This window comes from Ananas comosus, linkage group 21, assembly GCF_001540865.1.
Source record: "Ananas comosus cultivar F153 linkage group 21, ASM154086v1, whole genome shotgun sequence".
Lineage (NCBI taxonomy): Eukaryota > Viridiplantae > Streptophyta > Magnoliopsida > Poales > Bromeliaceae > Ananas > Ananas comosus.
Window position 1 is genome coordinate 10,508,320 of NC_033641.1, and position 26,873 is coordinate 10,535,192.

Here is a 26,873-nt window from a genome sequence, read left to right on the forward strand (position 1 = left end):
CGTTGCAGCTGAGAGGTCACTTTTGTTTTTTTGAGTATTACTATACCGAGTCACCAACTAACACGTTTTTACGATCTTATACAACTGCGTTGATATATAGAAAATTAATGTGGATAGAGAATCTAATGAACTACTGCATTATCTTGCGACTTTGTTTAAACTTTTATCGTTCTTTGCTTGATCTGGTTTACTTCCAAATCGCATGCTTATTTTTGGGCAGTTTAGACTTTTATCATTCCTACTCAAAAGTTTTGCTGGCTCCTGTATTGTCCTGCTGCAACCATAAGAAATGAGAAGATCATAATTATATCGTTAAGGTTAGGAATCAGTCAAAATAAGCATCTATTATGGATCAATCCATGAAGAGTCCACAAATGCTAATAATAAATGTGACAGCGTTATACTGCAGGAGGTATCAGTATCAACCAAACCTTTTTTTTTCAAAAATAGTATCAATGATCAATGAAGATGTTTGAACCAGTCTATGTTCTCGAACACCCACCTCTCTAAGAGAAATGTATAGTGTTGAGAAAGTTTATGAAATTACTACCTCGTTTCAGTTTAACTAGCTGAAGCAACTTTCAGGCAAGGACAAAAACAGAAGATCTTTCAAAAAAATACGGTGAATAAAACAGTCGATCATTGTTGTGTCTCTGTAATTAGCTAATATAATAGTCAACCAAACTAAACGAAATAAGAAAAATGAAAGTGTTCATGTGAGATCAAGATCCCCAATAAAATTTGGGACACCACTAAGAAAATTACAGAGAACCATTGAGGAATGCAAGATACAAGAAGCCTAGGACATAAAGCTCAAAGAGCTTCGACCAGCAGAAGAAGTTTAATTTATGACTAATAGCCAGAAAAAAGCCCAGAGAAGGGAAAAATAAGAGCAAAGCTCTCACAAATAACTAGCAACAATCGAGAAAACACCAAAAGATAGATCAAAAGAGGAAGAAAACATGATTGCGGATCCTGAGCTTCCTTTCTCATTGAAATTGGCCAATTTATTAGAAACTATGAAACCATGTGCCAACTATCTTTTTAGCTCAAGTAGAAAAGGCATATAAACAAAAGAAGTGGGAAAAAAAAAGAAAAATGAAAGAAAGGGATGAAAGAAAAGAAAAGAAAAAAAAAAAAAAATCTTATTCATCCTACCATTCACAATTCTGCAGCTGAGATCTACCAGCATCCTCTCTGTTCTCCTCTCTTTCTCTATGTAATTATTGTAATTCTACGAACTAACCAACCATCTGAAAAGAATTCCCTCCCTCCATACTGTAATAAGAAAGGTTTTGAAAGAAAAAAAAGACGAAGAGAGTGAGAGACAGAAGAAGAAGAAGAAAAGAAAAATAGAAAATGAGAAAGCTTCAAGTAGGGTTCTTGAATGCTTGGATGAGCAGAGAGAAAGCGGCGGGAGCCCGGTGGTCGTCGGCGACCATCTCCTCCTCGAGCCAGAGGCGGCTCTCGAGGGCGGTGCGCGTGCGGAACATGAAGACGGCGTACCCGGCGGGGCTGCTGAACCACCAGTCGTGGACGTCCCACATCATGTCCACCGGCGACCCGTCCACGAAGATCGTCTGGTTCCCCCGGAAGTTCCACCGCAGCCGACGCACGTGCACCACCCGCTTCCGGTCCACGCACACCGCCATCATCTCCGCCGCACCGGATTGTGATCTCGTGCTCCCGCCCGCCCTGGCGGAACTGCGCCCTCGTGGAGTAGAAGGCCTGCGCCAGCAGCACCTGCTCTTTCCGGCTCAGCAAGGAGAATTCGGCGGCGCCGGAGGCGGCGGGGGCGGCGTCGCCGAGCGAGAGGGCGGGCTCGCCGTCGACGGAGACGGAGAGGTAGAAGTTGGCGACTGGCTCGGGCCCGGACGCGTACTTGGCGGAGGAGACGTCCCAGGAGAGGGAGACGGAGGCGGCTCGGGAGGTGGTGAAGGAGCGAGAGCCCTTCTTCTTGCGGAGGAGGTGGCACGTCATGGGGGAGGAGGAGGGGGAGGGGGAGTCGTCGACGCCGACGGAGAGGGCGGGGCCCACGTGGCTCCTGGACCAGGACACGCGGATGAGCAGCTCCCGCGGGGCGGGGGAGGAGACGAGGCGCGCGCGGTAGAGAGCGGTGACGGCGCTCGGAGCGGCGCGGGAGTCGGGCACGGGCGGCGCGCCGAGGAGAGGGGAGGAGGCGCTGACGCTGACGCTGACGCTGCCGCCGCTGCTGCCGGAGCACGACACGTCGGAGACGCGCACCGCGTGCTCGCCGAAGCACGACGCCAAGTCCTTCATCGACGACGACGCCGCCACGAGCAGGTGCCGGCCGCTGGTGGTGGACAGATGCTGCTGCTGCTGCTGCTGCTTCTTCTTGCTCACCACCATTTTGCCTGCTCTCGTCATCATCATTATCAACAATTACCAGTTACCCCACCCCAACACCCGCACACATAATTAATTGTCTTAGCTGGGGATGATCGGTTGCCTCGCTCCTCTCTTCATTCCCCTCTTCAACGCCAACTCTGTTGGCACCTAAAGAAGAGGCCGCCCTTAATTAATTGGTGGTATCCACTATCCAGCCCAGAAACACTCTCTCGCTCGCTCGCTACCTCCTTATTAAGAAGAGTCGAGAGAGGTAACTATTGACTACTCCAATGGCTTCTTTGGACCAAAAAAAGAAAAAAGAACAAAAAAAAAAAAGAAAAAAAAGAAGAGGAAGCGTTATGCGTTGTTTACAAGCAGGCACGCGAGTCGGGTACTAAAATAATTGCACACAATAAGTAATTAATTATTTATTATTAGGAGGTGTAGTGGGCTGTGGGCGCAGGGAGAAGAAGAAGAGAAGAAGAAGAAGAGGAGTTGGGAGGGAGGAGCAGCTAATTAAGTGCTGGTCAGCTGATGAGGGTGAATGAAGTGTACTGCGGGATGGGGATCGGGAGAGGGAGAGGGAGGGAGGGTCGGTGGGCCCCCACAGATTAAAAACCGGGAGCAGACCCACCAACTCCCACCCAACAACCCAACGCACAAGGGCAGACGAATTATGTGAAAGCTTTTCGGAACCTCCATCTCCACTGCTTAATAAAGGCTTCTTTTGTCCACACATCCCCTGCACTGCAAAAATAGAAATTATAATATCCCTCTCACCAAAAACTTGGTATTTGCAAGAACAACTCCGATCCTTACTTATTTTTGCGCGCGTACGTGTGTGCGCACGCCATACTAGATGCATTTATGCAGCAACTAATGGCTTTTCTTTCTTTTCTTTTTTTTTTTTTTTTGTTTTTGATGCATGAATGTCTTCTTGTCTAGTATATATGTATATGCAACCATTATTATCTCAAAGGCGGCAGAATGCATCATGATTTTGAAAATTACGATTCGACAAGCTGAAACAAAACTCATACGTCGCAACAATAGAATAAATAAAAATACAAACAAATCTCAGGCACAATAGCACGAGTCATATCACACGATAACTTATTCAATCATCCAAACTGGCCCTAGAGGCAGGCCATTACATGCAAATAAACAAAGTTTTTCAAAAGTCCACACATAAATACAAATTTTGCATAGATACTTGCACAATTTGACATACTCAGAGGACTAGAGATGCCATAACGAACCTTTCTAATAAAGTGTGTGGGTCACATTACTCGCAGTGGTACCAGCTCAGTCTCTGCTCCACATAAATACAGTTGTTTCTCTTACTAATGACAGAAGTAGTTCACTCAGAAGATTCTTTGGCTGCATTTGGAGGTATATAGCTTCTTCCAGTTCAAAAGCTGCAACCGTTGCATCTCCGCATTGCAAGGATATTCAACACATTCTCCTTAAGAGCCCAAATAATGCACAGTGAGATTCTCTGTTGTTAAATAAACTTTTCCCCGCTCGGTGAAATAAACTTTTCGTAACAACCCAAAAGAAATATATAATTTCCAAGTGCATTGGTCTTTGTAGCTCTACAGTGAAATCCTAAATGGGACGTTTAAGATGGCAACATGGTTTTCGAGGCCAGGGCAATTATTGAGAGATGCGACATGCAGAGTAATTGAAACACAGCCCATTGGCCGGGGTTACGCTGTCCTTACTGGGGCCGTTATTGTACAGATTAATGAAATATCCACTCTCTGGAGTAGGTAGAAATAAAATTTGAATGCTATATTATCAAAAATAAATGCACAAATTACAAAGTGCTAGGCCCTGCACACCGCCCAAAAAATGATCATTCAAATTTAAATTTTAATCTCATCTACTTTGAGCAGTAGGGTTGGGACCCGTCCGCTACCACATGGTATAGAAATTTTTTAGTTCCTCACAGGAGATGAAGCAGCCTACTCATCTGAGTTCGTACACAGAAGTATATAATTTATAGACAAAAAGGTTACAATGTGCGGGAAAAGGAATCACAAAACTTAAAAAGGGAACTTAAAAAATAAAGCACTTGATCCCAGAAGCATCGAGCATAACAAGCTTTTGACTAACTAATAGGCACATTTTGTAAAATAACATCAGAAAAGGAGATCATTCTTACTGTCATTTTTTGCTTTTCTATTGTCACATAACAGAGCGATGCAACTTGTGGACCCAAAAAGTGGGCGTAAGTCTTATAGCCTTTCATCTAAACCAATATTTTAGACTTGTCTTATCAATCTCTTTTTTTAGTATTACGAGTCCAAAAGGATTGTTTAAACCTTTTGATTGAGGGCGTAAGATGTACACCCACTTTTTGGATGTACGGGTAGTGTATCTCTACATAAAAACTTCTTTCCATATAGAAGTTCTTCCTCTATACAAGTTATTAGGGAAAACAAAAGGCACTAGTAGCATCTGAAGATTTCATACTCTGAATCCTACAAGGGATCAAATGGTTCAAATTGCTGAGATTTCACCGACTATCATCATGCGTGATTGTTAAACGGTTATTATAAATATGTATATAATAGCAGTCAGACAGAAAAGTGAAATTTCCGAGTAATTCTTTGAAAGCATGAAGAAAATGAAAAGTGTGAAAAACCATAGCATACACTAGAAACATAAAGTGTGAGTAAGATTTTTAAGGTTTAAACCAAAAAGAATGTGTCATTCAACACCAACTTACTGTTTTCAACGTGTTGAGCAGCACTATTTTCTTCAACACAACCAGAATATAAAATAAAAACCCTAATATATCTGATCTCAAGAGCTAACTCCCAAAGTTTTTTTTCAGAATAAATGAAGGCAAGGAGGAGGCATCAACTTTATTTAATGGTAGGACTGTAGGAGGTTAGTTAGGATTAAAGAACTCTCACGTAACATGTATCTCTTTTGTTATGATGTTCATAGCCTCCTTGTTGCAAAAACTCTACTAATATAAGTTCTTTAGTGTCACAAGAATTCATTTTTCAAAGGCTTAACTTTCTCTTCACGTGCCGCACCCTAACACCACAGTTCATACCCTTTGATTTAGTATTCAAATAGAAATTCCCAAATGAATTAAGTAGTTTATAATTGGGAAAAGCTGTACTAGAATTATGTTGTGCTAAATGTTGCCAAGCTAATGCTTAGAATTATGTTGTGCTAAATGTTGCCAAGCTAATGCTTGACTTTTATAATAGCAATATGTACCTTAAGCCCTACACTCTGCTCCTACTTTTTCTCTTTCTCCTCCTTCCAAAGCCCAAACCTGCACTAGAATTAGGTAGAGTTAGATGTTGCCAAAGCCAATTCTTTTTTTTTTTAATCAATATTTGTATTTCTAGGATACACATTTAACACTGCACTTGCTCCCATTTATCTGTTCCTTCTTCTTCCACCAAAGCGATTGAGTAACAAGAAAAATCTAATAAATTTGGCTACTAGCTAGTCATATCCTAGCAAACAAACCACGTTGATCCCCTTCTGATATCCTAGTGTGGCTCAAAAGATCAATCGAATCGGAAATTGTAAAGAAATAGCCTTAAAAGCTGCACCCAGGTGCATGAAGGAGATTGGATGAATCATGCCACTGCACTCTCAGAAAAGGTTACAAAGAGACAACTGGCAGGAATTTACATCATAAATGTGGATGTAGAAATTGAACCATACTGAGGGAACATAGTAGTTAGGACTAGCTCTAATACCACATTACCAAAACGGTCCACTTACAGGAAGCAGCCTAGGAATAGTTTTACGGTTGGATGTTGTGTCAATAGCTAAATTTCTGATCAACCAGACATCACTTTCCATAATTCTTCATTCCAGATCTTTGATTTAAGAAAGCTTAATCAGTTACATTGCAACAACCAAATGCATGTGCAACCCATCACGACCTCAAGAGAAAACTATACAGGCTCAAGAGCAGTATCATATATTTAACTCCCAGCATGGCCCGCTAATTTAACTGATTAAATAAAGAAACAACAATAATTTACTTGCAACCAATTCCACACCCACAACTTAAAAAAAGCTATAGTCAATAGTCAATTTGTTCTACCTGCTAAAGCAATCCAAAGGAGAGAGCGCCATTTGCTGTGCGACACGTTATTCTCCTCGATCTGATGCCTAGCGAATGATTGTGATGCGGTTTTCAAGTCTACTTTCAGAAAATGACAAGCAACCAGAAGAACTATAACCTTGAATTCCTCCTAGTAAGACAGAACAGACAAAGTATATGATTAACTGCCAAAGCTACTAAAGTGAGAGAAGATAAATACTTAAAAGCAGAGAATTAACTGCATTTTTCTCCAGCAAACTTGAGCAATTAATTATGTGAAGACCAAAGCAGGCTGAAAGCCAATGCAAGGTCTCTGAAGGTTGGTAAACATCTCAATAAGCAATAAGCAAGGAACCACATTTTGTTAGTTCCTACTTACTAAGGAAATAAGGTATCAATAAAGTGAACCTACACAAACCAACCTGAAATAGGCTAGGAGGCCAGAGTTGAGTTATGGTCCATCTAACTAGAGAATTTTGACATGTAACTTGAGTTTGAAGCAACTCATTTTGGTAGGAGAAAGTTAAACCGCGTAACCACTATCACAGGCCCATGAAAAGTTGACAACTCTTGAATTATTTCAACTTGCCAAAGTACATGTCTCGTCTTGATCAAAGAAGTTTTTTTCCCACAGGGCTATAGCCTGCTTGGGTAGCACGGGTCAAGTAAATTAGGATTTAAGCTGCAAAAACAATTTTGCAATTTTCATCACGCACTTCAATCCAGGTAGATTGGTTTTCTGAAGCTATCTTTTGATGGATAAATAAAAAAAAGGTCCAAACATACACTCTTAGTGGAGATAAACTATATAGCAGAGAACAAAGCGAACAAAGCGAATTGAATATACATCTGTCATGCTCAAATTTTGCATGCATGTATCACATAAAAATTGTACATGTACGTCGCAGAAATGTCATCAGACATAAAAAGTAGTGGATAGCCTATCAATCAAAACAACCCATTAATCGAGCTTTTTTTTTAAATGATAAAATTGAAACACGATCCAACAAGGCTGGATATGCTGGGTTTGGTCAGTCAACCACCTGTCAAGCAAGTGACAATGCTGCACTAGTACAAAAATTATGTACTCCAAGAAAGATATTTACAGAATTACATTTTTGAATGACACAATTTAGCCAAAAATGTAAGAAGAATATGTAAGAAGAAAACCTCACATTATTCAGGTTCTTACCATCTCCCACACTATGCGGTGTATGTCTTGCAGGCATCGCTCGGTGTGCCAACAAGGATTATCACTGTGAAACCTTGAAGCATGACACATAAACTGCATCACCAAGGAGTAAGACTGTTCATCTAGTAGTTGGAAATTCATTTGTTCTTGATTCATATCTTGAAATTGTGAGTTGGAGTACTAGAACAGGATCCCCTAGTCTTCAGTCCAAAGAAGCCTAAACGGTTGAGGAAAAGCCGCTATAATTAGTCATACAGGGGTATTTGTAGTTTTGCACCCATTGCAACTTGTTTGCCTAGTCACATCCCTTATGAGGAACTGAAAAAATGATTCACACGGCTGAAGCAATCACTGGAGAACTTTTCCTTTCATTGTTGTTGCCGTATCTAACTCCCAAGTAAACTAGGTCCTTTCCTCCACACGATATGTTTTACTACTAAAAGCTATTGTATAGAACTACAGCAGCAAGTCATAAATAGGGGAAATAATTGAAAACTATTACATTGTAATGTCGTAGAGATCAATCATTAGCTAGCCCCCTCTTATATATTTACTTTACAGACCAAAAACGTGGAAAGAGTTTTCGTTTTAGCTGAAGGAATGGATGTTGTAAAATGCTAGAATTAGTGTGACTTGATGATAAAGACCATATTAGTAGCCCCGCGAAAGTATAGGGACTAACTATTAAACTTATGCTACTTACCGTAGTGAAAACAAACACATGATAAACAAGAAGAAAGTGCACTTACCCAACTTAATTTTTATTGCGACTTTGGCTTAAAGACTATCTATGCAGCTACTTACATGATTTGCATATAATTTGAGAACAACATTTAGTTGGTAGGCTGAAGTCCAAGTCACTCAACCCACAAGATATAAAGATGATGCAGCGTGGGTGTAGGGAAACCATTTTACATTATGCTATAACAATGATGCATAAGCAAAATTGGTAAAAACAACATGAATATGCAAAATTGACTTGTCTAAAAGGAACCTAATGGACCTTATATGAAATTTCACATGAATGCAGTGAAATCAGAACTTGATTCTCAGTTCCACATCTAAAGTGGCACACCTGCAGGTTGTTAAAAAATAGCAAATACAGCACGAGGAAATTTACACCATCTTAGCATCATTTTGGACGAATAGAATACCAATCCTTAATAGACAATTAGAGAACAGAACGGGCACTTCTCCAATCTCATTAGATTACAAACTCAGAACACGATTATTCTCTGTGCATTGCTATATCAAGCGAAATTACAGATGGCAATAAAAATGAAATTACAACTAATTTCAGCATTTTCCGCCATCCGACAAGCACCCTTGCTTCTTTCCAATCCTCTAAAAATGAGGAAATCTTTTCCGACTCCATTTTGCAACCAACTATTTAACCATTGCAAAATTCTTGTGATATGTAGCATGTAGCATGTACTCGTAAGTGCACATGCATAGGAAATAGGTCTCCAATTCGCAACGGAGCACGCATGCATACTCTTCATAGAGTATTAGAATCCATCATGCGGTATCAGAATAGGCAATTGAAGTGCGCGCTAAGTACCGAAAAGTTCATCTATAGACTATAGATTCAATAAATACAAGTATAGAACTAATCTTCACTGCAGATCTAATTGAGCACTTCATTATGATAAATTGATAATGCACTTCATATGAATCTCAATAAACTATGAGAGATGAACTGATATCTACGTAGCAATATCTGCTCTGTGAATAGCAAAAGAGCTCTGTTAAAAATGTCAATTTCCCAGCTTTACCTAAAACACTCGTACAACATCACAAATTAAAAGAAACAAGCCCGAGATGAAACTAAATTTATGTTGGGTTTAGAAATTCCGAAGTTGAAAATGCACAAAAGTTATAAATGGTCACTGTGATGTAAATGCTCCGGTTGTTGTACTTCGACCACCTATGCTCAATGTACTCTTACTCCCCTAAATCTAACAAGAACATTAATTGTATTTAAAAAAAAAAAAAAAAAAAGAAGCAAATCATACACCTTCGAATCAGGGTTTTTCTCCACCCGAAGTGGTTCCCGACGTTGGGCGAATAGATAGATCATAGAACCTTAACTTAAAAACCGTACTCCCCCCTCCTCAGAAATTTTTTTTAAATAAAAGGGTCTCGGATTATTAATCTCTGCAACCGTGCATTGTTACCGTAACAAATGAATCTACGCCACCGATCCGTTTCTCCCCAGGGCCCATCGAAGACGCAGATGAGTGGGCCACCAAAATTAAGTCCAATTACAAGGTCGAAGCCCCCAAAAAAAAAAAAACGAAAACAAAAACCCCACTTAGAATAGAACAATTCACGAAGAGTGAAAGAGAATTAATAATTCAAATAAAAGAAAGGTGCAATAAAAAACACGAAGATAAAAGTATATCAATCATCAAATTTTGTTTTTATCTCATATATATCTTTACAAAAGGAACAGCTCGTGTATAACACGGTAGCAGCCCAGTCCAAGGCCTGTTTTCTTGGGGCCCCCATCAAAAAAGACAACCCATGAGGCCCACGTCACCCAGCTAGGATGCGTATGGTCACCGCTCCAGTAACATTACCCCCACCGCATCAGCTCCGCACGCCAAAACAAGAGAGAGAGAGAGAGAGAGAGAGAGAGTAGAAGGAAAGAGGATTCGCTCGCCCCGTTCGTTCGTCTCCAGTGCGGCTCCAATGGGGAGTCGGAGTTGTAGCTGTTGCTGTGTTGTTCGTAGATCGTAGATCGTAACTCTTAAGAATGTGGGGGGGAGGAGGAGGAGGAGGAGGAGGCGAGCTCGATCTCGATGGACTTGAAGGAGGCCTTGCCCAGATCCTTGTAGGGCCCCGGCGCGAGCCCCTCCCGGTCGACTGCGATCGCCCTCCTCCTCCCCCACACCTTGTACGCGCCGAAGCCCGCCGCGGCCACCAATATGAGGGTCCCCACCACCAAAAGCGCGACCTTCGCCCTCGTCCTCCTCGCCTCCTCCTCCTCCTCCTCCTCCTTACTACCCTCATCCCCATTGCTCCCTCCGCCTCGGCCGTTGGACCTCACCTTGAAGTAGCCCACGTGCCACTGGTCCCCTTGCAGGAGCAGCTGCACGGGGTAGTCCACCTGGTAGCAGGTGTTGGTGGCGTTGCTGTAGATGGCGCCCCAGCAGCTGCAGTTGCGCGCGCAGGAGCCCTCGCACTCGTCCACCGACGCCGCCGCGCGCGGGCTCATCACCTCCTTGTTCCCCAGGTCCACCCGGCTCCGCCTCAGCACCGTGAACTCCGTTCCTCCCCCGCCGCTCCCGCAGAAGTCCCCCGTGGGCGTCGCCAGGCACCCGTCCGTCCCGTTCGCGAGGCACGTGCACTGGTGGGCCCCGGCCCCGGCCCCGGGCCTGCACACGCTGTAGGCGCCGCACGTGGTGGGGATCTCGCAGGCGTCGGCGATGGCCGTGTACTCGCCCACCCACCCCGTCCCGCTCCAGTAGTAGGCGTGCAGGTTGGCGTCGTCCTCCAGCGTCAGGCGCCGGAACTGCCCCGTCATGTTGCGGCTGAAGGTGTTGAACGCGATCACGTCCACGGGGTCGGAGCCGTTCTGGTACATGCCCAAGAACCCGTCCGGGTCCACCCGCATGTACAGCGGCGCGCCCCCGGGCTGCACCTGCGCCTTGGCCTCCAGCGCCGTGTGCCGCCAGTACATCGTGGTCGCGCCGCCGACGAAGTACAGCCCGAAGTAGTTGGTCCCCAGGTGCATGGTGAACCGCCGGCCCGGCGAGAACAGGCTCATGCCGGACGTGAAGTTCTGGCTCTGCACGACGGTGTCGGCCGGAAAGCGGAAGCTCTGCCAGGCGACGTCGCCGCCGCCGCCGTCCTTCCGGATTTGGAGGTCGGAGGAAGCGAGGATGACGACGCGGTCGCCGCCGACGGCCGAGGAGGAGGAGGACCAGAGGAGGCGGCCGGACTGGGGGTGGGCGAGCAGGAGGGAGCCGTTGAAGGAGAGGGAGACGGGGGAGGACCAGAGGGCGGGCCGGGCCGGCGTGGCGCGCCAGACGGGGAACGACGAGGGCAGGTGGATCACCGCCAGGTCGAGCAGGGACGAGCCCACGCGGAGGAAGCCCAGGTAGAAGGTGCCGCTCGCATCCGACAGGATCGGCTGGAACGGCGCGTCCGTCGGGGAGTGGGTCGCCGCGAACCCTCTCTCCATCTCCTGCGCCACCGTCGAGTCCCCGCTCCCCACCCCAATTACCACAGCTGCTGATAACATGAATACGCCGCCCAAGATAGCCTCCTTCGTGCTTGTCATGATATCGACCCACACCGATCGAACTGATGATGATGATCGATGATGATGATGATGATTCCTCTAGCTAGTGCCTAGTATCGAATAAGAGATCTAGAGCTACCTCAGATCATATTATTGATAGACAGACTTAATAGAGCTAGGGAGAGGCATATATACATACATAACACATTTGGATTTGGATTTGGATTGGAAGATACATAATAATAATAATAATAAAATTATTATCAGGTTGTGTGGATGGGAGATAATTATAGGAGGTACCGCGCCGAAAGATGAATGAATGTATTGACTACTGGTCGTTCGGGAATAGAGAAATGGGGGTCAGTATAGAGAATATTTTGATATACGAGCATGATCCCTAACGCATCTCTCTCTCTCTCCACTCTACCAAATATATATGTTAACTTCAACTTTGTAGCTGTTGAGATTATCGTGGTCCACTCCTCCACGGACGGACATGGCAGGTGGAACACTAGCTGTGAATTTTACGCTCTCACCGTCTATAATTTTTTTTTCTTTTGTCTTTCATCAGTCTCCTGATATTCCTCTTTTTTTCATATTAAAAAATTTATCTTTAATTTTGTGATTGATTTGATGTAGCAGTACATTCTTTTCTACTTTTTTTTGTTGTATACGTGGTATTTCTTTTTTGTACTTCCTCTTATTTTTTCTGAAAAGGAAAGTGGGCCCAGATCAGTGCGGGGGTCTGTACGTAGATCATCTTCTTACATAATTTGTTATCTTATTTTGCTGTCTATAAATAATAATTACACGGGAAAAGCCAATGAAAGTACAGATATTTCACACGCTTCTACGGTGCCGAGATATGTAGAACCCACCATGTGGGACCCACGTGTCAACCTAACTTCACTAAAACGTTCAAAATTGGTTGACGCGGGGAATTAGTACACGATCGAGTTTTATTAAACAATAGGATCGATTACAATAGCAGGATTATAATAGTAGGATAATGCTGTCCCACTGTAAGTAAGTCACCACAAAGTTTTGATCCAATAGTAGTTAAGTTGGTGTAGCTTAAACTTACCGGAATAGTTTAATATTAATTTTGATATAAGAGTCTCTTGTGTATGCATGTAACAAGCTGATTATAATGCGGGACTTCTTATTAAGAAAGATCAAATAAATAATATTATAATAATTTAATATTAAATAGTTTGTAAAGATTAAAAAAAATACTAGACAGTAATATATATGGTCAATATGTTGCTAGCCTCAGATGAAATCAACTTTTTTGAACAATAAATTGCTCTATTCTAACAGAGAAAGTCTACTGTATAAAAAATACATTACATTATCTATATTTAGCTAATCATATTTTAAAAAATATTATATAATAAAAAATTAATAAAATAAATAATTTTTTATAATAATATAAATTGTTATATTTGTTTCAGATATTACTACATCAGTAATATAATTGTTCATATCTTTTTTTCTTTTTTTTTTTTTAAGTTCCAATCTTAGATGTCACTACTAGATAAAATAATTCAATTCATGTCAATCAATCCACCACGGGTGACATTGATCACAGGTGGGGCAGAGGCATATAATAATCGCATTACATAGTCAAAGCTAGCATGCTAAAAGAAGATTCAAGGGCCAAGGGGACCCCTTTCTCCAAAGGACAAAAAAATAAAAAGCAAGTGGACTCCCTGCATTTCAGTATCCTGCTAATTATTACTTCAAAGAAATATATAACATGTTCCAGCTGGACCCCGGATAACAGTTTGCAAGGTTAAACAAATATCGAATTATTAAGAATAATTATTTTTAACTAATCAGCACTTTCATGAGCTGCAATATTTTTTTTTTTTGCCACCACACAGTTGGAGGCCCTGAATGCTTTATCTCTGTAACCTAATTTATATTTTCAATAAATTAAATAAGTAGCACGCTATCTTTTTCTCAAAAAAAAATATATTCTATAAAAAATTCTACCTTGATTATCTGGAAAATTGCTTGGCTTATCTACTTGATTTTTTGGATAAACAAAAAAAAAATCAGTGATTTAATTATCCCATTTTTACTTTTTCACTTTTTAATTAAAAAATTACACTTAATTATTCTATAATTTATCTATATTTTTGAACCAAATAATAGCAAAGTGAAAATAAGCTAAGTCACAAATTAGTTAAGTTTAATTTTTTGAATCACGTAAAGTTAATACGAGCTAAACCACAAGAGGGTTAATTGAAAGTATTTGTTCACAATTAATTTTGATTTATTCTTCCACAGTTATCCAGTTATGTATATCTAGTGTTGTTAGCTCTTTATTCATCAAAAGAAAGGGAGAAAATGTACATTATCCTAAAGCGACTAGATGGATATATGATAATTAAAATTAAAAAACAGATGCTAATTAATTAGCTACGTTGTCTGATTAATTACGGCACGAGTCCAATACAAAATGCGGAGAAAGGGGGAATGTCTCATACTGTTTTGCGCAACTGCGCATGAAAAGGAAAGCTAAGGATGGACCAATGAATGAAATTTGACTAGCCATTAAATTATTATTATATATATAAATTTTTAGGTTAATACGTCATCGTGGTTGTCATCGTATTAATTAACTTACTAGAGCGTTGCAGCTCGTGCCAAACCCACTAGGCCATTTAAAATTTGGAGGTGCTATGAGTAATTAATTATATGTTATTTGGATAAAATATAATATTAGAGTCACATCGAAATTTTGTTTAGTTTGAAAGATCTCGAGTTTTATCTTGATATAGATATATTACATGCGCTTGAGAAGAATTAATATTAAGATTTTTTTAATTTTTTTTTCTAGCAAATTAATGATAATATATGGTATTTTAAATTATTGAAAAATATTGATTTTATAATATTGCACTAATACAGTGCCAAAAGTTTGTTGTGGGGTTCGGCGAGAAGGAGAGGGACCGCCGCATTTGACTTTTTCACTCACTCTCTCTCTCTCTCTCTCTCTCTCTCTCTCTCTCTTTTGCTTTTTAAAAATAAAAAATAAAAACATTTAAAAGATCGAGCAAATCTTCTAGAGGAGGCCATAGAGTCCTCACATTTTACTCGAATATTTTATTATTTGATTATTTGGTTCTTCCTAATTAGTTTTGCTAGCTTATTCTATTGAATAACAATAATGATCCAATAAAAATACGAAAATAATAAAAATCATCGAGAAGATGGAGCCATAAATTAATAATTTCATCTGTAATTAACCTACTTGGCAAAAGACCGATAGTTAATAATCGAGATCCTAAATACAAACACTAATTATTTTTTATTTTCAGTTGAGTTTACTAAAGAAAATGCGCACACAAAAAAGAGCTTTATATTTAAAAGAGGGGAATTATTATGAAAAAGACACTTTTATAAGTTCTAGTTGGATTCTAAGTAATGGATCTTATTTTTGATAAAGCAATAATGAAAACCTTCCGCCTACCAAGAATCCTTCATTAGAGAATATGTAGTGCAGCCAACTTTTTAATTAGTATGAATGAATTGGATCGTTGATTGTATTTATTCAGTATAAAATCTGAAAGTCTTTCATCAATAAATTATTGTTTATTGAAATAAATAAGATTTCTTAAATCTCGTTAAATTTGTTTTGCTATCTCATTTAGTAATTAAATTGGTCGTCATCCAGAAAGCTATCTTCAGCAAAGTATATGAAATGATAGTTTAATAAAGAAATTTAAAATTACCGTCGCTAAAGTGAAAACTCAAGCGGATGATACCGACGTATTAATTTAGTTTTCAAATGATCGAATCGGGCGAGTTTGATTTTCTCGGGGAGTTATTTTGTCGCCATCCAATCTAGAAGGAGCGACCAAGCTCACCGGGGCAATTAATCCATAGAAATATATCCACCATTTGGATCGAGTTGACTTGATCCAAATCTAATGGAAAATAAAAAAAATAAATAAATAAATAATGCAAGGAAGAAAAGTCAATGGCAAAAGAAAACAGGTGAAAACGAGGAATTCTACACTGTCACACTTGCACCACGTCATTAATAACAAGTCAATCACATTCCTTCTTTTTAAACAAAAGTACAATAAAAATACTTTTTTACAATCATGATGGGACATATATTCTTAACATGATTAATTTGATTGGTTTGTTACGCCACGTCACTAATATACCCGTTGCATTCTAGAATTTTTCGGTGAAAACGCAGAATAGGGTGGTGGGATGTGATGGGCTTGCATTAAAGACCCCTTGGTACGTAATTGTGCCCAACATGTGCATGCAATACGGAATCGGAAACTTTAGTTGTTTCTATATAAATTGTATCGTTATAAAGTCAAAATCATGTGCAACTCTGAGGCGTTGATCTCGCGGAGTTGAGCTATGCTAATTAAAGCTCTAAAACGAAGAGTAAAAGACACATTTATTTTTTGTAGCTATTAGTTAATTAGCGCAATTAACACGAACTGTATGTCAACTGTACGTGGGAGGATTAATGGCCCTTGGACGTGGCAAAGATTTCGAAAGGGCACCGTTGACTCGGTTTATTTTCAATATAATATACTACTTCGAACTTGTATATGAATAAAATTATACAATGAGAAGTGGAACTTTAATTATAGGGTAAAAGGCGATGGCCGTGCTCGACCCCCTAATGAATTGTGTGTGGCCTCCACAACTCAATTAGCCAGCTGTAATTAAATTTTTTTTTTTTAAATGTAGAGATGAGAGTGTACTGATGGGATAGTTGTGATTATTTTTTAATAAGTGTGATTAATTATAATAATGCCGAGTGTGTTGCTATATATGAATATTCCAAGATGCTGCTTTCTACAAGCTATTCATGATATGCTGACCTGCTAATTTATTACGTACAGATTAATCGTGTAGCATATATCGGAATATCATAAGAACAATAGTTTGCTTAAACTAGCTAGGGATTTTCATATAATGTAAAGATGTGCTATTTTATTATCTCAACATGAAGGGTTGCATTAGTTTTGTGGACATATATGGTCGTCAAATTATTACTTGTGATATGACTGATAGAGTCCTTGACTTAAGATCCCCTTATCAAACCAACATAACAAATCCTAAGCAAAGTTCTCCTGGATCTTAAAGGGGCATCAAGTTGTAAATTAACGAGCTAATAGAGTAGAAGCAGAGTTTGATGGTGTGGGCCTATATATTCTTCTCCAAGTTGGGCCGCAAATGGAGGATTGGTATGACCCTCAACTGAAAGGAGACGGGCCAATTAACTTTGAAAAGCAGGTCGAATCTGGGTGAAAAGAGGCCCTTCAAGTCGCCCAGGCAATTTAAGAAGGCACACCACATCTATCAAGACTCAAGAGTGCTTCTAATCTCTGAAGGGGGGTTGCGTTTTGTCAAACTATTTATGAATAAAATTAATTAAAATTTATTTAATATTATTATTATTACAAATTACTTCTACATAATAAAAATACTATTTTGGGAGTTTTTTTAAAATAAATATAATATATATAATAAATAAGCAGCACACCTTCCTGTGATAAGGCGCACCAATCACCGACGAAAGAAAACAAAAAAAAAAAACAAAAACAAAAACAAAAACAAAAACGCGCACTTCGACTCGATTCTCATCGCCGCGCACTTTTTCTCGGACTCTCGTGATCAGTTTGTTCTCCCACTCCTCACCAGTCACACCACCGGCCCACCCCAAAGCAAGCATCAGTTCTTTTACCTACACCTCTCTATTATTTATTTATTTATTTATTTATTTATTTAGGAATTAACAGAACCAAAACAAAAGACTCGGGAGTCGGGGAGGAGGAGGAGGGTACTTGTAAGGTGAAGCAGTTGACCTCCAGAAGCGGCTTCTTCCTTCGCTCTCCACAACCCAACCCCCAACAACACACACACACTCACGTGGCCGAGCTTCCTCACGGGGAATACCTCTTTTTCGGTGTTCTGTTTCCTCTTTCTCCCGCCCCGCCCTAATCCTCGCCAATGGAAATGGCGGGGAGGCGATCGGGCTACACCCTCCTCTCCCAGTTCCCCGACGACCCCCCGCCGCCGCCTCCTCTCGAGCGGACCCGATCCAAGGGGGCGGTGATGGCGGCGCCGCCGCCGCCTCTTCCTCCTCCTCCGCCGCTTCCTCCGCCGCCGCCGCCGCCCTCCGCCGGCTCCACGATCGACTGGCTCCAGCCGCAGTCCAGCGGGAGCAGCTTCGAGGAGAGCTCCGTCTCCGGCGACTGCTACCCCGCTCCCACCCTATCCTCCGTCGTCGCCGGCGACGAGCGAGCTGGGAAGGAGGGGGAGGCGGCGGCGGCGCCCGCGGCGTCGGCGGCGGCGGCGCCCAAGAGCTGGGCGCAGCAGGCGGAGGAGACGTACCAGCTCCAGCTCGCGCTGGCCCTCCGCCTCTGCTCGGAGGCGGCTTGCGCGACGGATCCCAATTTCTTGGACGCCGGCGATCAGATCGTAGGGTTGCAGCCGCTTGCTCCCGCTGAATCCCTCTCGCATCGCTTCTGGGTACGGTTAGACGCTTCTTCTTCGCTTTCAAATTTGTCCATCATTATGACTCTACCATTTTGGACATCACTGTACTTGCTCTAGTATCACTTGTTCTATTTCAAATTTGATGCGTAGTGCTGAGATCTTACATTAGTAAAAAACTGCTGCATATCTGTATCTGAGAAACCTAAAAAATTGTTGTACTTGTTCGGTGGGGAATTCTTACAAATAGGTTGAAACTAGTATGCATATATATGTATATATGTATATTATATATTTTTGTCCTTGTTGTTTCTACTAGGTAAATGGCTGCTTGTCGTACTATGATAAGGTTCCGGATGGATTTTACCTGATTCAAGGAATAGATCCATTTGTATGGACCTTATGCAACGACGTGCAAGATGGGAATCGAATTCCTTCGATTGAGTCGCTAAAAGCTATTCGGCCCGGTGACACGTCTATTGAAGTGGTTGTGATTGACAAAATGGGCGACTTTGATTTGAAGCTGCTACAAAAAATGGCAGTTGACATTTCGTCTACTCGGCCCTTGTCAAAGGACGACGTTGATCTGCTTGCCAGCCTTGTATGCACTCGCTTGGGGTGAGTTACCTGAGATATTCATGACTTACTGTATAAAAATAACTCCTTTGCTTTCAGTAACTGATCCCGCTTATTACAAAGGGGTGTAGCTTCTAGCGAAGAACACGAATTGCTCCCTCTCTGGAAAGAGTCCAATGAGATTCTCAAGGCTAGTTCAGCTTCTGTTGTGCTTCCTATTGGAAAGTTATCTGTCGGTCTATGTAGGCACCGAGCCTTGCTATTCAAGGTGAGTTTATGCTGCTCTTGTAGAAAGTACTTAACTTGTTTTCATATGCTAAGCACAGTGTAGTGAGAGAATGCACTTAATGCCCGTTGTTAGTTAGCTTTAACAGATAACTAAATAGACAGATTTAAAACAGTCCTACATGATTTCATAAGTACCCCTCTGTCTATCTTAAGTTTCGGAAGAGTTACTTGTCATACATGTATATTTTACAACTTTTTAATTTCCTTTCGATTTCATCAATGAATATTAGGGTAATTTTTAATTTAATTACTTACAAATCTTGTATAAACTATTATACTTTTCATGGAAAACATGACCTTTACATTTACAAGATTGTTTACATGGCTTTTTTTTTTTTCTTCTTTATTTAATTTTAGACTCTAGCAGACTCGATAAATCTACCATGTCGAGTCGCAAGGGGCTGCAGATACTGCAAAAGTGATGATGCCGCCTCTTGTCTGGTGCGCTTTGGCCTTGAAAGGTTTGTCTTTTGGACGAATTGAGCATTTGCTATATATAGTATATAATTGTAAATAATGCAGCCCAAACAACTGAGAAAGAATTAGAACCTTTATGTGCGATATGCTCCCACTTTTCTATAAAGTAACTAATTGACCTATGAAATGGTGTTTTATTAATTCTTAACTGAATGACATTTCTCTTTCAGCATAAGAGCTTTGGGTTCCCTTCATCAAACCAAGAAAATGAAACCAGGCTTCCATGTCATGATCATGAATGTTGAAGCACATAATAGATATTTACCATAAAGGAAAGCAAGAAACATACCTTACTTTTTTCTAAATTTTTTTTTCAGGGAGTACTTGATTGATTTGATTGGGAATCCTGGATCCGTGTGTGAACCTGACTCCCTCTTTAATGGTCTCTCTTCCATTCTGATTTCTTCACCTCTTCGTCCTCCAAAACACAAAGCAGTTGGCATTACTGATAACTTTAGATCTTTGGCCGCACAATATTTCCTGGATTGTCAATCACTTAATGCTATGTTTAGTGATGCATCAGCAGGTGAATTCTGTTTCTATCTCATTCTCTTCGGTATCTGATTATGTTTTTACAGTTCAGTGTGTAATTTATGTTCTCGATATAACGAACATGGAAATTGACATGGATATGTTATAAACTTTTTTATTTTTTTTGGGAGGAGGAGGGGTAAGGGTGTGCAAGCATGGGTTATACTTTTCTTGGCTGATCTGGTTCAAGTTTGGATTTAGTCTTTTTGTTCTAGCCACCCACCAAAATCAACTTTAATAAGTGCTCATCTTTATTTTTGTAGGGCTAGCTGAATTGTTTGGGACAATGTTTGCACAAGTATTCTAATGTTCCCTTAAGTCTGTGTGAGGTAGTTTCTGTTAGCTTTAATAAGCACTATTATATTATTTTCAGAAGACTTGCAGCAAATATTTCCTCCTATTTTGGGAAACTTAATTTATCGGGTAGTATTGCCATTAACATACAAGCCGTCGATTGTTATACCAACTTTCTTTTTGGGGAGACTAATCAACCTGAATGATGAAAGCTGTGTCTTAAAATTAACATGAACTGCATATCTAATGATTGCAGCAGCAGTTGTTGATCAGGAAGACACTATGTGCTCGTTTCTTGATCCAAACTCATTTCTACATGCAACCAACAGTGATAGTGAAGCAACTCATCCTCGTAATCAGAGGATTGCTCAGCCCCATGGACAACATGGGGATTTGCAGCCCAAGAAATTGTGTAATTCTTCTCAGAATATTGTTAGCTCAGAACAGATAGCACAGGATCAGCCCCATGCAGATGTTATGAATGTTTCACCAATTCTGCCATTTAAGGATATCAAGGCTGATAAGAATACCAATTTTGATGTCCGTGAGGAGAATCATTTCGGCCAGTGCAGTGCCCTTAATGATATATCTCTTGCTGTGGATGATTTAATGATTCCCTGGAGTGAACTTGTTTTAAAGGAAAAAATTGGTGCAGGTATCTGTCTACATAAATCTAGTTATGTTTTGAATGTTTCTGCCTATCATTTAGCAAACAAGGCTTTTGAAGCTATCAGAAGTTACTCATGTCTCATGCATGATACTGAATACTTTTTGATACTTCTTTTCAAATTAAATATCTGTGCAAAGTACTAACCAAGAAACTTTCAGGTTCCTTTGGAACTGTCCATCGTGCTGATTGGAATGGCTCGGTATGTCTTATGTTAATGCTTGCTCTTTTATTCCATCCGCTCACAATATTTTAGTTGTCCCAGATATGTGATAGTTGAAATGGACTCACACTTTTTAACTTGGAATGATCAGGATTATTGTGGTTATTTACATATTAGGTTCATAGCTACTATTTGAAAGTAATCGCATGTGTTTTCATACTACTATGAGGGCATGTTTGGTTCATGATTGGAATAGGAATGGAAAATGGAATGGTGAATCATCCAAAAATGATTGGTTCATTATTGGAATGGAAATCGGAATGAGAATCTAGGATTTTGAGCAAGGGTTTTGATTAAGAGAGGAGAGTAATGAAGGGGGAGGAGGGGGAGGTATTTGTGAGAGAGGATTTTGAGTAGCTTTCTTTGGAATGGGCCAATTCAGGATTCAAAGCTGGATTGAGCAATAAATGGATTTGACCATTCTCATTCGAGAGCGGAATAGGAATCGGAATCCAATTCCTGTAAAACAAACAACAACTAATGGAATCGATGAATTCCATTTCGATTCCTTAGTCTAAAATAGGTGAACTAAACTTGCCCTTAGTGTCACTTGGGGAACGTGTTCAATTAGAGCTAACTGGATTTCTATGTCAAAACAATGCAAGAAAAACAAAAATAAAACAACCAGATGAGCTTTTAAAAACGGAGTTCCTTTTTCACTTGAACATGATCCTAAACTATGTAGTCAAAATTCCCACCAGTTGTTCAGCTGTAAAATATTCTGACCAATACACTCTTGACAAAATTAGTTTCTTGAATTTCTCATTCCTTTTTCTTGCCTCATACTTTGTTGCGAATCAATTTTGGACTATCACTTTTGGACTATCGATTTCTTGGTTAGTGTTGCCGAAAACTATAATAACACAAGCTGTGTCCAGTTGGATCCTGAAAATCACTTGAAGTGCTTGTATGAACCTTGAAATTTCCACATTTTCTTCTTTCGTTGAACAACTTTCAAAATTGCCGACCTTTATTTGAGATTGCGTGAAACTTGAACGAGTTTCTTTTTTTGTTTTTAATGCCAATTCATGACTATCAGGATGTAGCTGTCAAAATTCTCATGGAGCAAGACTTCCACCCAGAGCGCCTGAATGAGTTTCTAAGAGAGGTATGACAGACAAATCTTTCTTCAAAGAAGTTTAGCTGTCTATTATTAATTTATTATCATCTTCCAATTCATACTATTTAGTGTTAACAACCTTAAAGAAACCCGTGCTCAGGCATCATGCCAACATGATAAGTTGATTTAATCTTTTGGCTGAGCTCTCTAAATAGCCTATTGATGCATGATTCCGTGTTATTGAAGAACAGTCATCAACCTCTTGGAATTGCTTGATGGGCTTATATTGTTAAGAATGTTAAAATATTATATAGATACTGGAATTTTTTTTTAATCATGTAGTATGCCTTTTGGAGGTGGCCTTGCGCCATAACCTTTTACATACTAGGGAGGGGTATGGGACTGTTACTATTAATGCCACATTTTAATTGATAAAATCTGTGAACATTATAGATAAGTTCTTTCGTCTTTTCTTTTTTTCAATAGTAGACGCATAGGATTAATTCTTTTAATATAATTATGTCTTTTTGTTTCTGCCATCATATATTTAGAATTAAAATTGAATTATCTGTCTTTTGTCACTGCTATCTTCTGCCTCCAATGCCAAAATCATTGTGGGAATGTCTTATGCCAGCCCCGCCCTTTCTGTGGTAGCACATAGTTAGGGTGGTTATTTATACCTTTATTACCTTTATATAATTGATCCAGTTAGTCAATTTCGTACAGTGCACACTAGTGAATTTTTTGCAACGTAGTTTTGTCCCATGGTTTTATATTTCATACCATTTACTGGATTCTTGTGTTTTCTTATTGATTTTATAGTTGGTCAAGTGTTGTCTGCCCTTGGTAGGTTGCAATAATGAAGAGTTTGCGACATCCAAATATTGTTCTTCTGATGGGTGCTGTTACTCAACCTCCTAACCTTTCCATTGTTACAGAATATTTATCCAGGTAGTTTCCTTTTTCCTTTTTTTTTTTTCTTTTTTTTCCTATTTTTACTATTCTTTGTGTATATCATCTAGATGATGTTTACCGCATAGTTAGTTAATTCGGATTCAGCAAAAATTCGGTACGGGTATAATTCGGATAAAATTCGTCTTTTAATTTTTAGATTCGTTGAAAAATACGGCTAAAAAACGGATTCACCAATTATTCGGATACGTGATTTATACGGATATTATACGTTCATCAATTTAAAATTCGGAATAAAAAATTCGGCTATTAAATTAAGTTTTTTTTTCTCTCAAGATTTACGCTATTGGTATAAATACTTATATTCTTTAAGAATATAAGAATAAAGAGTTACAAAATTAAGCTAATTAAGTAAAAAAAATAACAAATTATATTATACCTCAAAATAAATAAATAATTAAGTAAATAAGAGATTAAAATACTTAATAATTGATTAAATTTTTTGATTGAGTGAAATTTTTTTTTTGGGAAGGCGAAAGGGTTTTTTTTTTTTTTTTTTTTTTTTTTTTTTTTTTTTTTTTTTTTTTTTTTTTTTTTTTTTTTCTGTGTTTTGGGTGCGCCAGGAGGCCCACGAGGCCCGCTAGCTCGAGCATGAGGCCGCGAGCGCGAGGGAGCGCGAGGGAGCCGCGAGCCTGGAGCGCGAGGGAGCGCAAGCCGCAAGCGGGAGCGGGAGGACCGCGCAAGCCGCAAGCGCCAAATTTTTCGCCGAATAATTCGCGACTCGCGAATTATTCGCAAATAAGTATTTTTAACCAAAAATACGCGTTTTTTTCCGAATTTTTCGGAAAAGTACGAATTCGGCCGATTAATTCGTTTTTTCAAAAATTCGCGAATAATTCGCGAATTAACTAACATAGGTTTACCGTTAACCCTTTACTGTTTTACTGTTTTAATTGCAGAGGAAGCTTATATAGGCTACTACATAGGCCTGGGGCAAAAGAAACTCTAGATGAGAAGCGCCGTTTAAGTATGGCTTTTGATGTGGTATACCTCTTAACTATATTTTCCTCCCTCTAATATAGTTCTTTTAATAGTGTGGAAAGGTTGGTCTGAGATCGTGCCAAAAATTAGTAGTTTCAATTGATATTGAATGGGTTCTTTAAGGGTGACAAATTCTCGTCAATTTTCTGACTGACCATGTTTGTTTTATACAGGCAAAGGGAATGAATTATCTTCATAAGCGAAATCCTCCAATTGTTCATCGAGACTTAAAATCTCCAAATTTGTTGGTCGACAAAAAATATACTGTGAAAGTAAGATACTACCATCGTCTGGATATATCAGTTTATATTACTAGCCTCTGTTGCCACCACTTTCTTAGCAGCTACTAAATTTACGTCAATTTTCACCAGTTTTTTTCTATGCATTTGCATCGGCAATGGTTTAGACAACTAAATTTTAGTGTATTGGTAGTTACTTTATACTTACCAACCTTCTAAATCTTTTTATTAGACCTTCTTTATTCAGTTTCCAACATGACTGGACTGGCTTTTTCACTTTTACATTCGTGACTTGCATCTAAGCTAGAATGCTTTGTGCTAGGTTTGCGACTTTGGCCTCTCCAGGTTGAAGGCAAACACATTTTTATCTTCCAAGACTGCAGCAGGGACTGTAAGTACTGTACTCTAGTTGTCCATTTTGTAAGTGTTATTGCTTCGTTACTTAGTACATTAACGATAATACTTTGGTTTCATGCTGTGACTTGCTAACGTTTCTAGCCCGAGTGGATGGCACCAGAAGTTCTACGTGATGAACCATCAAACGAGAAGTCTGATGTCTACAGCTTCAGTGTTATCCTGTGGGAGCTTATGACCTTACAGCAGCCCTGGAGTAATTTAAATCCTGCTCAGGTTTGCACTCTCTCTCTCTCTCTCTCTCTCTCTCTCTCTCTCTCTCTTCAATGAGTCTTCAACTAAGCTCATGTCATGCCTTGCCTCATCATGCAAATAATATGGGGCCCTTATGTTAAAAAACAAATCTTGATACCACATGTAGTATAACAAAAGTAGTTACATGAAATGATTGAAATCTGTTGCGTCAGTTGGGCAACTGATGAAATCAGGATAGCGGTTAGTTTAGTATGAAATCTCTTCTACATACTACATGATGCTAAAGTACAAGGTGTTTCTTCAATGAGGAAATTACACGGTGTTTCTTATATGAGTTACTAAAAAGATTTATTTTAGTACTGAAAGGAAGCTGGAAGAATGTATTAATATTCTCATACACTAAACCTTCTCGCCTGTTAATGTAGCTTGATGATGTTTCCTCGTACAGGTGGTAGCAGCTGTTGGTTTTAAGGGGAGAAGGCTTGATATTCCAAGCGATGTAGATCCACAGGTGGCTGCAATAATTCAGTCTTGTTGGGCCAAGTATGTACAAAAAAATTCGCTACTTATTGTAATTCTCTTGTGCTGTCTATTCTATCATGTTTTCTTATGGTCGAAAATTTATCCTCCAGTGAGCCATGGAAACGGCCTTCTTTTTCCAGTATCATGAAATCGCTGAAGCCGCTAATCAAGACTTCAACCTCTTACCCGGCTCAGGCAGAAAGTTAGCAGTTATTCATTTGGCTCCCTCTTGCCAAACTAATTTGAAGGCGCAGGGTTACAAAGGTGGCTTCTTGCCATCCGGAGTCCTATATGACAAATGGCAATGAATAACGGCTGGTTATATTGTTGACTAGTCCAATCTAGAAAGTTCACTTTATGTTAGTGTCTGTCTGTCCAGTGACAAATTTTCCTGGAGAATCACCATAAGAAGTGGAAATAGCATGTCACGTGTACATACAGTGATGTTACTAACATATTACTTTTGATCCAAAAATGCGTGCGTTTCATTTTATATTGGGTCTATTGGCACTCATACCCCTCCTGCTGGTTGGGAATCCAGGGATTTACACGCGGATGCTGATGCAAGCTGCATAAGGAATCATCATCCGAACATTAAGTCAAAGAGCATTCAGCGTCTGATGTAAAGCTACAGTAACAGGCACGGTTGTGCTGTGATTAATTCGGAGGAAGATGTAGCATTTTAACACTAGGTCGTCAGTAATCTTTAATGGTCTGTTCCATAGGGTAGTGAAGTGCTATACATGAACGATGTTTGCATCAGCGAAAAGAAGAGCGGACCGACTTAGATTGTTCTTGATCAATGAAAGAAGAGCAGTTTTATGCTAAATCAATGGTTGTAAGTGTCTGTAGGTTCTCGTTCTAAGCATGCTGTAAGCCATGAAAGAGACGTAAAACTTCACAGCATGGCCAGTCCTCATCGTGTCGCATGCAGGGCCTTTTGTGCATTGGAGTAGGGGTGAGCAAAAAACCGTAGGGTTGAGAGTCTAATCAAGCCTGGTCCAAAAAACATCTTCCCCACCATTTTGCTCCCCCTCTCATCCATCCTACAGGCTACAGCTTCGGAACCCGATA

At 40.0% G+C, this 26,873-nt stretch overlaps 2 protein-coding genes and 1 pseudogene across 8 annotated transcripts; 1 reads left to right on the forward strand and 2 right to left on the reverse strand.

Moving 5' to 3' along the window:
- On the reverse strand, positions 1,225–3,099 carry LOC109726239 (annotated as a pseudogene).
- Positions 3,449–12,571, reverse strand: LOC109726865 (PAN domain-containing protein At5g03700). 5 transcript variants are annotated; one of them, XM_020256689.1, is made up of 5 exons: positions 9,646–12,571; positions 7,629–7,721; positions 6,437–6,587; positions 5,590–5,647; positions 3,449–3,814 (listed from the first exon to the last, which is right to left on the reverse strand). In XM_020256689.1, exon 1 carries the CDS (start codon positions 11,914–11,916, stop codon positions 10,381–10,383), a length of 1,536 nt encoding a protein of 511 aa, XP_020112278.1. In that variant the 5' UTR covers positions 11,917–12,571; the 3' UTR covers positions 3,449–3,814; positions 5,590–5,647; positions 6,437–6,587; positions 7,629–7,721; positions 9,646–10,380. The 5 variants fall into 5 exon arrangements, with proteins under 5 accessions (XP_020112278.1, XP_020112279.1, XP_020112277.1 ...); XM_020256690.1 differs by having other exon boundaries at positions 3,449–3,811; positions 7,629–7,845; XM_020256688.1 differs by having other exon boundaries at positions 7,629–7,845.
- On the forward strand, positions 17,506–26,292 carry LOC109726387 (serine/threonine-protein kinase CTR1). Of its 3 annotated transcripts, none has more exons than XM_020255941.1 (15): positions 17,507–18,396; positions 18,710–18,978; positions 19,060–19,204; positions 19,582–19,685; positions 20,019–20,227; positions 20,783–21,181; positions 21,355–21,395; positions 22,456–22,524; positions 23,327–23,427; positions 24,348–24,432; positions 24,603–24,701; positions 24,991–25,059; positions 25,167–25,298; positions 25,726–25,820; positions 25,910–26,292. In XM_020255941.1, exons 1-15 carry the CDS (start codon positions 17,875–17,877, stop codon positions 26,004–26,006), a joined length of 2,436 nt encoding a protein of 811 aa, XP_020111530.1. In that variant the 5' UTR covers positions 17,507–17,874; the 3' UTR covers positions 26,007–26,292. The 3 variants fall into 3 exon arrangements, with proteins under 3 accessions (XP_020111531.1, XP_020111530.1, XP_020111529.1); XM_020255940.1 differs by having other exon boundaries at positions 17,508–18,396; positions 18,680–18,978; XM_020255942.1 differs by lacking the exon at positions 20,783–21,181 and having other exon boundaries at positions 17,506–18,396; positions 18,680–18,978.